The sequence below is a fragment of the Grammomys surdaster genome, unplaced genomic scaffold, assembly GCF_004785775.1.
Source record: "Grammomys surdaster isolate TR1022 unplaced genomic scaffold, NIH_TR_1.0 64, whole genome shotgun sequence".
In the NCBI taxonomy this organism is placed as follows: Eukaryota; Metazoa; Chordata; class Mammalia; order Rodentia; family Muridae; genus Grammomys; species Grammomys surdaster.
Window position 1 is genome coordinate 16,150,169 of NW_021604566.1, and position 11,880 is coordinate 16,162,048.

The following is an 11,880-nucleotide window of genomic DNA, read 5'->3' on the forward strand; positions in this document are numbered from 1 at the left end:
TTCCATTTGTTTTAGATTTGTTTTGGATTTGGTAGTGTCACTTGTATGTGTATGTGCTTGTGTGTGTATGTGCAGGTACATGTGTGTGCATGTGGAGGCCAGAGGACAACTAATTCAGTTTTTGTTCCTCAAGTGTTGCCCACGTTGATTTTTGAGATAGGGTCTTTCACTATTCTAGAGTTTATTGAATAGGCTAGGCTAGCTGGCCTTTGAGTCCCAAGGATCCTTCTGTCTCTGCTGTCCTAATGCTGGGATTACAAACATATAAGAGCATACCACCATTCCTAGCTCTTTTATATGGGTTCTGAGGCTCAGTTTTTGTTTTAATTTTAATTTTGTTTTTGTTTTTTTCGAGACAGGATTTCTCTGTGTAGCCCTGCTGTCCTGGAACTCACTCTATAGACCAGGCTAGCTTCGGACTCAGAAATCCTGACTCTGCCTCCCAAGTGCTGGGATTAAAGGCGTGCACCACCACTGCCTGGCATTAATTTTTTTTTCTTGGCTTTTTGAGATAGAGTTTCTCTGTGTAATAGCCCTGGCTCCTGGACTTGATTTGTAGACCATGCTGGCCTTGAACTCACAGATATCTGCCTACCTCTGCCTCCTGAGTGCTGGGATTAAAGGTGTGTGCCACAATGTCCAGCTTAATTGAAAAGTTATTATTTTAAATTACGAGTATGTGTATGGGTCTGTGGATGTGAGTGCAGATGCTTCAACTCCCCTGGAATTGGGATTATTGGCAGTTGTGAGACACCAATAAGGGTCTGGGAACCAAATTCTGGTCCTCTTACAAAAAGAATATTCACTCTTAATCACTGAGGCATCTTTCCAGCTCCAGTTGTTTTTTGGTTTGGTTTTGTTGTTTTGAGACAGGGTCTCACTGTGCAACCCTAGCTGGCTTGCAATTCATTTAGTGATCTCTCTGCTTCTCTAACTGTTTAACTTTGATGTCCTAAAATGGATTTAAGAAATACTTCTGGGCTGTAGAGATGGCTCAGTGTTTAAGAGCTCTGACAGTTCTTCCAGAGTTTCTGAGTTCAATTCCCAGCAACTACATGGTGGCTCACAACCATCTGCAATGGGATCTGATGCCCTCTTCTGGTATGCATGAAGACAGCTACAGTGTACTCCTATACATAAAATAAACAAATCTTTAAAAAAAATTTTTTTGTTTTATTTTGTTTTCTGCTAGATTTTGTCATAATTTGGTAGACGATGCTAGGTAAAATTGATTAGTCAGCAAGGCCGTTGTGTTTAAGTTTTCTTTATTAGACAGTTTTTTTTTTTTTTTAAATAAAGGTTTTTCTTTATTTTATTTTATTTTTTTGGTTTTTCGAGACAGGGTTTCTCTGTGTAGCCCTGGCTGTCCTGGAACTCACTCTGTAGACCAGGCTAGCCTTGAACTCTCAAACTCAAAAATCCACCTGCCTCTGCCTCCCAAGTGCTGGGACTAAAGGTGTGCGCCACCACCGCCTGGCCGGTTTTACTTTATTTTATATTTTAAAATTTTTCTGTATATATTTAAGTGTGTGTATGCCATGTATGTAAGGGTACTTTTGGAGGCTAGAAGAGACATTGGATCCCTTGGAGCTGAGGAATTACAGGGGGGTTGGGCCACCTGATCTGGGTGCTGGAATTGAAAGGAGAAAGCACACTGAGCTGTGAAGCTTCTCTCCAGCCTCCTGTCCTGTAGGCTTTATTGTGAACTTAATTTCTGGAATAGGTAGTACTCCTAAGCTTATTTCTTCAACATGTCTGTTCATTTCACCCAAGTTGTCAAATGTAGTGGCATAAAATTGTTTATAATATTCCCTTGTCCTTTCATTTCTGATGTTGGTCATTTGTGTATCCCACTTCCTCAGTTTTGCTACTGGTCTGGCTAATGTTTGACTTAATGTTTTATTGGTCTCTCTCTTTCTTTCTTTCTTTCTTTCTTTCTTTCTTTCTTTCTTTCTTTCTTTCTTTCTTTCTTTCTTTTTTTTGGTTTTTTTGTTTTTTTTTTCAAGACAGGGTTTCTCTGTGTAGCCCTGGCTGTCCTGGAACTCACTCTGTAGACCAGGCTGGCCTCAAACTCAGAAATCCACCTGCCTCTGCCTCCCAAGTGCTGGGATTAAAGGCGTGCGCCACCACTGCCTGGCTGAAGTTTGGTTTTAAAGTTTACTTTCTTTCTCGTTCTCTTAAGTGGAAGCTTAGGCTATTATAGTTTATTTTTGTCTTCTAGTTATAAACATTATTTAAAATTTTGTTTGTGTATTTGTGTGTACACATGTTGACATGCGTGAGTCACTGTGCATGTGTGTCAGAGGACAACTTTTGGAAGTTGGTGCTCTCCTCTACAGTGGGATCCGTGAATCAAACTCAGGCTAGGCTTGTGCTATGGCAAGTGCTTTTATTAACTGAGCTATCTTACAGGGCCTGAACAGTTTTTTTAAATGTTAGGTACAGAATTGAGACTCAAGGGGGCTGGTGAGATGGCTCAGTGGTTAAGAGCACCAATTGCTCTTCCGGAGGTCATGAGTTCAAACCCCAGCAATCACATGGTGGCTCACAACCATCTCTGATGAGATCTGATGCCCTCTTGTGGTGTGTCTGAAGACAGCTACAGTGTACTTACAAGTGGGGTGGAGCAAGTGGGGCCAGAGCAAGAGGGAGAAAGGGGGGGAGGGAATTGAGACTTGCATTAAAATAATCTATTTTAAAAATGGTATTGAGACAACTGAATGTCCACATGAGTGAAAGCAGGGAACAGTGGTGGAATATCGAGCCTCCTGGCAGTTCATTCAGGCTGGCCTTGAACTCCTGATCCTCCTGCCTCCACCCCCTGAGTGCTAGGATTAAAGGCATGACCACTGTGCTTTGTTTTTAATAATTAAATAGCCACTTAGATCTGACTTAATGTTTTCTTTCATTTGTGTCGTTCGGCTGGGCCTGAGGATATGCATAGTAGAAGCTCCCTGGTCCCTGAGCTACAGCTCTGGCAGCTTCAAGTTTTTTGTCAATTGAATATACCAAAAATGTGTTAGGAAAAATTTCTACCTGGATTTTTATTAATTCACATTTTTCCTACTATTGAAATTAATATTTGTTTGAAATTATAACTTAAATTTTAGTAAATAAAGTTACATTTTTCTTATTGGTTTACATTGTGGTTGGGTGTTGTTGTTTTATATATATATATATATATATATATATATATATATTTATTTATTTATTTATTTATTTTTTCCTCATTCCCTGGGAGAACTACTTTAAAGTCTTACTGATGTTTTTGGGTTTTTTTTTTTCTTTGTACTAGAATCAGTTATTTTCTAGCAAATAATTTTTAATGATTTTTTGTTTGGCTTTTTTGTTTTGTTTTTGGAGGCAGAGTTTCACTTTGTAGCCCTGGCTGTCCTAGAACTTACTCTGTAGACAGGGCTGACCTTCAGCTCAAAGGATCTACCTGTGTCTGCCTCCTGTGCTGGAATTAAAGGCGTGCACTAATACTGACCAGCTGCAGATCATTTTTTGAAAGTTGTTCATCTATCAATTGCATTCAGAAATTTTATTATTTTGGCTATAAATGTCTTTGCTGTGCTTTTGATAGTATTGTAAATAAGATCTTAACGTGTTAAATATCTTTCCTTTTCTTTAGGCATGGCTGATGGCAAACATTGTACTTTTCCACATCTACCCGGCAAAACCTTTGTTTATAATGCTTCTGAAGATAGACTGGAGTTGTGTGTTGATGCTGCAGGACATTTTCCCATTGGTCCTGATGTTGAAGATTTAGTTAAAGAGGCTGTAAGTCAGGTTCGAGCAGAGGCTACTACAAGAAGTAGGGAATCAAGCCCTTCACATGGGTTATTAAAACTGGGTAGTGGAGGAGTAGTGAAAAAGAAATCTGAGCAACTTCACAATGTAACTGCCTTTCAGGGGAAGGGCCATTCTCTAGGAACTGCATCCAGTAACCCGCACATTGACCCCAGAGCTAGGGAAACTCTGGCTGTAAGAAAGCATAATACAGGGACAGATTTTAGTAATAGTTCCATTAAAACAGAGCCTCCTGTGTTCACAGCTGCTTCTAGTAATAGTGAGCTTATTCGGATAGCTCCTGGAGTAGTAACGATGAGAGACGGTAGGCAGATTGATCCCGATGTGGTTGAGGCCCAGCGAAAAAAATTGCAGGAAATGGTTTCTTCTATTCAGGCTTCAATGGACAAGCACTTGCGGGATCAAAGTACAGAGCAAACACCATCTGATCTTTCTCAAAGAAAAGTAGAAGTTGTGAGTTCTTCTGTGAGGCCTGGGAATCTTCAGACTGGCTTGCCTGAATCTTATTCTTTAACTGGTGGCACTGAGAATTTGAATACTGAAACAACTGATAGTCGTGTAGCAGATGTCCTGGGAGCAGCATTTGCCACAAGGTCAAAAGCACAAAAAGAAAATTCCATGGAGGAACCTGAAGAGATGGATAGTCAAGATGCCGAGACAGCTAACACAACTGAGCCAATGGATCACTCGTGATTTAATTTAGAGGCTAATAAAGGCAGAATGTTTATTGTGAATATGTAATATTTGTTGGCTGGGCCACATAACTTGAGTAGTCATTAAAAATCTTGTACGTATATAATTCAAAGATTATATCTTGTTATTCAGTGCATGATAGCAAGTGTGTGATTGGCAATAGCTTTTAATATACTGCTGCCCAGGCTGGCTCTGAATTCTTGTAAATTAGTTTAGCTCTTTTGAAAGGGTTTCTTCCATATGTGTGGTTCATTGGAAGTTCTTTGTCATTTTTAATTCTATGAAAGTCTTAATTTTCAGACATGAAAATTTTCTTGCTAAATGTTTGGTTTCTGCAGAGACCAGAATTGAAGAAGAAATGACAGTTGTACACGTTTTCATCAAGGTAGCTGTCCTACATGTCATGAGAATGTTGATTTCAAGTTTACCTGAAGTAAATGTAGCTTAAAATTCATAAAACACTTTATTAGACTACTTAAAAGTTATAACATTATAGAGACAGCTATTGTTGGCAAAAATATCTTGACACTAGAGAGTAATGATACAACATTTTCCTGGTTTGAACAAAGTTGGGGAGAAATATCTATCCTAGTATGATAAAGTCAGTGTGACTCAGTTAGTTGGTCTGAGCCAGTATGGCCAGTTGTATGCTCTTGTTGATAATATGTTGCCATTATTTTTTTAATCTTGGCCTTGTCAAGTTCCACCTATTATTTTTTAAGTCTTACATAAAGGAGAATGGCATTTTGTTCTAGAATATTTAAAAATAATGGTAGCAGTAGTAGAAATTTCTAATTTTCAGACTATGTCAGAGTCACAGAGAATTTATCTGTATGAATGGTTCTATAGTTTTGACACAGTGGTGTGTAAGCCTACATATGCTAAATGTCTCTAAGCCCCTTTGAACCAAAAATGTTTTCCTTTTTTCTTAGCGTCCATAAGATTTTCTTTTTGTCAGCTTCACTTGAGTTTGGATGCATGGTTTACTCCAGCATACCACTAGCATTTGCTTAAGTATTGCATTCACTAGCTCTTCAGTGCCAGTGTCTTCACGCAGCTTTCATGCTTACCTACGTAAAAGCAGTGCATATTCCTGAGATTGGTACCGGACTCTTGTATTCTGTTCTGTAGATTTGTATTTGTAAATGTATTTCAGTCCATCATCTCCTTTGTTTACTGAAATTAAGTTGAATTTGAGTGAACGAATGACAAATGTATGTTAATATAATCTCTTAGAGCATTCAAAGCCTGGCTGTCTTTGTTTGCACATGTAACAGATGCAGAACTGTTTGCAATTCTACAAAACTGTATGTCAGAAAATATATTATCAGGTGTTTAAAAATCTCTTCCTATTCATTCAAAAGGGATGTTGTACATTAACTTTTTCTAGATAAGGGAGTTTTTTTTTTTTCTGTGACAATATCTTTAACTGAGTCTACATACTGATTAGCCCACTTTGTTGAATGTGGAAGGAAGGGAGAATCTAGACATTTTAAAAGTGTAGCTGAGGTTAAGGTAATGTACACCACTACACACACACCTGGATTAGTGTTTATCATATCATACTTTGAAATATTTTATCTCTTCTCATCCATTTATATTAAAGTACCAGGAAAATTTATAACTTTTATATTGCTTACTAATTTTGCATGAAGTAAGATAGCCAAATTCTTAACAATCAGCTGTGCTTTAAATATCCCACCCCACCACCCCAATACCTTCACTAACCACTATTATTTTGGCTTAGTCAGCCACTGAGATACTCTTTAATTTTTTTTCCTAGTTCAAGTACAAGAAAACTGCTCAATAAGCTGAAAATGTACTGCTTTAAATAAATTATATAATCACCCTGCTTTAACAGATGCTCTTCTGTGGCTTGGTATTTTAAGTTAATAACTTGCAAGATCTCAAAGTAGGACTATCACAAACAAATTTTTTTTTCCAGACATAGTCTTACTATGTAGCCTTGGCTGGCCTGGAGCTCACTATATAGACCAGGCTGGCCTTAAAAAGAGATCTGCCTGTCTCTGCCTCCCAAGTGTTGGGACTAGAAGGCATACTCTCTACCATGCCTGGCCAGAGACAAATTTTACCTCCCTATTAAATATTTGAATTTAGTGTAAATTATGCACATGTGAATGTTAGAAGATGGATCTAAATCTCTGACAATACTTCATTGTCTCTAGTGACAGTAGTGTGGTATTTAGGGTTAGAAACTTAATTGGGTATAAATAACAGTTTGGGTTCTCCCTTGATAGAAAACACAGACAAACCAACAACCAAACAAAGAACAGGTTTAAGAATTCATCAGAATTGTTGAACATATTTTAAATGAGTTGAGACTTGAATGGGATTATTAGTGGTTCGGGTTAAGTCTTGAGAGGGTTTGTTTTAAACGTGTATTTTATGTGAGTGTAGATGCTTTTTTACTGTTGTGACAGCACTGTGCTGCATCAGTAGAGCTCAATAGCTTGTGGTCTCAAGTAAAACAGCCTAGATGTGACATAACAGTAATTTAAACCTATTCAGTTCTGTTTGCAGTGTTCACCGAGTACTGAAATAATACTGTAAATATTCTTCTTCAGTAATCATACCAAGTTTGAGTTGATGACCCGAAGTCCAGGCAGTTAAAGGTAGTGTATGTCCAGAAAGCTTGTAATGAACAATTGCTCAAGTTGAAGGAAACAAGACACTGCCAAGTATTATGAGTAGTATATAGCTAGCTCCAAGGGAATGGTCACTCAGGAACTAAAGAGCAAGCCTAGATAGCCCATTTGTCTCCCACCCCTTCAACTATGTTTCAGGTGTTTATTGGAAATTATTAGGAAAGAGGCCTGAGAAATTTAGCAAATGCTAGTATTTGAAATGCTTTATACCGTCCTATAGTTTTTAGTTTGGTTTTTAAATTAAACTTTACTGCTTGCAGTTGAGATAGCATCCTGGAATGTACTTGTGAGACTAACCACAGGTTTTACAGGTCTTTATTGCCATTATTTTAAGGATCATATTCATTGGATATTAACAATGTCTTACTAGGGTCTCTTACCTCAGGGAAGATAATTTACTAGCAATTCCTATATTATTATTGACAGGTTTTGGAGAACTACTTTGACATATCACATGTTAGCTACCAAATGCAAAAAAGTATTATGTAGTTACCCGCTGTCTGCTACTGAACGTTTCTCTAGATATTTAGGACCTTATTATTAAGTAACATTTAGATATGAAATAAACTTCTAAGTTCTGTCATTAGTTATACTTCATTTTGTCACTATAGTGATACTATATATATATATTTTTTAAATTTCAGAACATTAATACAGTTTTGTCCTCATTTTTCAACAGTCAGTTTAATTGGCCCAAACTTAAATACTCAGGTACAAACAAGTCTTGAGAATTTTATTTTTCTTGCTTCCCCCCCCATCTCAAAGCAAGGTCTCCACCTTAAGATTCTTATAAAATCAGAGCCCTTGCAAAATTGGTTTAAATTCTACTCATTTTAACATAGATTTGAAGTTACTTTTTATAACATAAATAGATGCATATTCTGAGTTGGCTAGATGTTCTACTTTCCAAGACGATAACAAAATTGTACAACATAAGAGGCTCTTCACAATTAGATTATTTTTTTTCAAACGAACAACTCATGAAAATAGGCCATAGTAGTAAAATGTGTATTTAAGAAAGTAACAAAGGGGAGATAGATTACTAATGTCACAGAGTTAATTGCAAGTTCTGCCATTCTTTGAGATGCCAAGTGTTTCAGTTCATATTTAATGATACTCAAATCGTGGAAATTTTAACGTTTGTTCCAAAATAGCAGAAACTGTAAAAAAAAATTGTGAATTATTGGAGAAAATACCATTACTTGTATACTTGACATTTAAAGTTTTTAATTATGGAGTTGACATGTTTTTGTAGTATAATAATACAATGACTATTCTCTTGTAAAAGAAAAGGAAAAACTAGTAAAGAAAAAGTTTTAGTTGATGTTATTTGCTTGTATCAATTACTAGTATTTTAAAATTTAAGGTATTGCATACTTTTCTTTAGAATGCAGAAATCCCTCCTGGATCCTTTATGCCTATTGTAGAGCAATAAAGGACTGAAAAGCTTATCAATATTTTCAGGTTTGTTTGACTTTAAGTATTAGTGCTAAAAATTGGAGAGTCTCCTTTTTGGAGGGAAATACTACTTAGACTAAAAAGAAGCCGTAATAGTATAAATATTTAGACAAAAAAACTAGCAAGTACTTTTAACTTGGCAGTGAAGTAGTATAGATGCTATATCATCTGTAAGGCACTAGCTGTTAGACATCACTTTCTGGTTTCATGATTGTATATATTACAATTGAGAATGAATAATTGGTAACAGTATAACAGTATAGTGTTCTTGAGCAAACCTCACTGTACAGTATCTGAAATTTTGTATTAATAGTAAAACTAAATTAATAATATATTCCTGATTCCCCCTCAACTTCACATTGTTTTTTTTTAAAAAGTAATGTTCTTTAGTTTCCTCTAAATAGACATTAATACAATGCATGAACAAATAGTTTAGTTTTATAATAAAATTCTTAGCATAATAAAGTTGTTTTTAAAACGTATATATATGAATTACACAGGAACCGTAATTTCTTTTCTTAATGCAGGTTTTAATAGTAGATGAAACATCCAATTATAAAAAATAAGCAAAGTTTCTTTAGAAATTTGAGTCATGTAATGCTTACTAAATATTTCAAAACAAGGTATGTTTGAGTATTTGTTTTTGAAAAAGTACTAGTGATGAGGATATGAAGGGACAATATAGAAAACAGCAGTGAAGTCCTCATAGCTCACCACTCAACTCTCCACTTTGATTTATTTTTAAGTTTCAACATATTTATTTCTTATCTATTGGATCATAGTAGACCATTTATCTCAGTGGTTAGAACTACCCTAGACTCCAGACTCAGGTCCAAGTCAAGCATACAACTTACTGTGCAACCTTTGTTTCACTTTCTTTTTGGGAAGATGATAATGGCATTTATCTCTAGGGCTATGAGGATTGATGAGCTAGTACCTGAACATTAAAACCATGTCTGTTACAGTGCACATTCAAACACTTGCTGTGGCTAGTATGCTTTTAAGTTGTGATGAGAGTTCAGCTGCCACTGAAGTGCAATACAGCCTTACGTGTAGGGCGTGTGTGTTACTCTCTTAGATCTAGAATTTGTCGAATATGTAGTATATTACCAACGAGTAGAAACTGGACGTTTTTACATCCAGATATTTCTATGAGGGCTTAATCTTATGAACTACCAAGAACCTGGAGAATTGACATTCTGTGCTTTGTGACTAAGATAAGCAATGGAGCCTTTCTTTAAAAGGCCCCATATCTGTTGTAAACTTGAGATTTTGCAGCTGTACCTCTGTGTTCTGTTGACCATAGGTACGCTTGCTGAGAGTAGTCCTGAAGCAACAGGCACTGAGAATTCATAATGCTGAGACTACAGTCATAAACTGGAGCTTGAGGTCTTCTGTGTGCATGCCATTGGTCACAAACCATCAAGATAAAGCTCTCCAAACTTCAGACAATAAAGAAGATAAACATTCCACTTAAGATAGTTCATTACTGGATTTAGTTTTATTGACTGGCTGTCATACCCCAGTAAGTAAAATATGACTGAACAAGTGATTGTTTCTAATAATTAAAAGTATACAGAGGAAAAATTGAAGTAAGTCAATTGATTTTCTACACTATGGCACATGGAAAGTGAAAAATGGTCTTCAAATTTGTGCTCTTTGGAACTAAACCAGCCACCAGCCTTTGGTCCAGTTAACATACTTGTGTATGTGTATATTCATGTGTGTGTGATTATTCCTGTCTTGGTTTTATGTATAGAAACAGATGAGATATAGTCTGCCTGTAAGATTACTAATTTTTACACTTGATTTATGGGACTAGGATATTGCGTAGTCATTCTGTAATCATTCAGTCAAAGCAAGTATTTTTAAAAAGCTGCATGTGCTCTGGAGTGCCTACAGTCAAGTAAACGGTGCAATCAAGTAAAGACCACACGTAAAACTCATAACAGTGGTAAGTCACAATAACTGTTAAAGTGATTCTTTTCCATGTATTTAGACAACAGTTTAAACACTTAGCACACAATGATTAATCAAGATGTTTGTGCTTGGCTGAAAGCTTATACAGATTAGGTAGTTTACCCAAGAGTGTAGAGCTGCGTCTTTGAACATGACATGGTCATCATGGTCTTGAAGTAACCATCAGAAGGGTAGCTGCCTCATAGAAATTGGTTGAGTCTCAAGAGCTCTTGAGATAGTGTGCTGAAGGACATAAGGCCCTTCCCTTCTTGAGGCTATGTAAGCGTTTGGTATAGTGGCTCATGCTCCTGTAATCAGCTTCTCACCCATGTTCTTGCTAGTAGACCTGATTCATCTCTTTACCAGGTTACACTTGGGTGGAATCCTTTCTTAGGTTTGTTGTTGGCGCCCTGGCATAGTGGTGAATAGGCATTTTTTTTTCACATCTCCCCAGGAAAAGTCACAAAACACCAATGTCCTGTAGTTAAGTGGCAGAACTGGGTAGCAACTGAAATAAACTCAAATGTTTATGACTACACAGCCTATGTTCTCAACCTCAATGCTACATTTGTAATTAAAAGGGTGGTCCTAGGTCTTTTGAATACCATTTAAATCTAAATTTTATATCCACCAGTCTGTGCTGAACTCATTTCAAAGTATAGTACATGGCTTTAATATTCCCTGCTGTTTTGAAGCCCCATTACCTACCCAAGTTCCTACTTTGGGCTTATTTTCCTACCTCCAAATGTGCAGGCTCTACAGAAAAAAAGTTTCATATTTTCCTCAGTGATTAATCTGGGTAAATTTGGGAATCAGTGGTGAATAAGTGTCCAAAAACTTTATTTCAAAGTCCTAGAATACTGATTTGCTAGACAGGTTTCTCGATTTGGCTGGAGGGCTCTCCAAAGGTCATGTTTCTCAAAGTGTAGTTTGTGTGCAATTTGCACTTCTAGAATTCCTGTGGAATCATATGTCAGTAATAGGTGTGAGAATTTAGTGTGGTTGGTAGATTTCTTATCTAGCATGCACAGAACACTGAGTTTCAACTCTAACACTAGATAGACTGGGCATGGTGGTGCACACTTGTAATCTCAATGCTTGAGAGATGGAGGTAAGAGATCAGAAGTGCAAGCTCTTCAGCTACATTGTGTACTTCAAGCCAGCCTGGGCTACATGAGAATGGATGGAGCAGTGGGTCTCAACCTTCCTAATGCTGCAACCTTTAGTACAGTTTTACATGTTGAGGTAACCACCAACCATAACATTTTCATTGCTGCTTTATAGGTGTAAT

General features: G+C 36.8%; 1 protein-coding gene across 1 annotated transcript in view; it reads left to right on the forward strand.

Moving 5' to 3' along the window:
• Vcpip1 (valosin containing protein interacting protein 1) overlaps positions 1-8,623 on the forward strand; it is a 25,646-nt gene extending 17,023 nt beyond the window's left edge. Inside the window, exon 3 of the mRNA XM_028769641.1 lies at positions 3,635-8,623. Within this exon, the coding sequence (XP_028625474.1) occupies positions 3,635-4,506 (872 nt within the window). The 3' untranslated portion in view covers positions 4,507-8,623. The remainder of the gene's footprint in view (positions 1-3,634) is intronic.
• Positions 8,624-11,880: the final 3,257 nt, after the last annotated feature.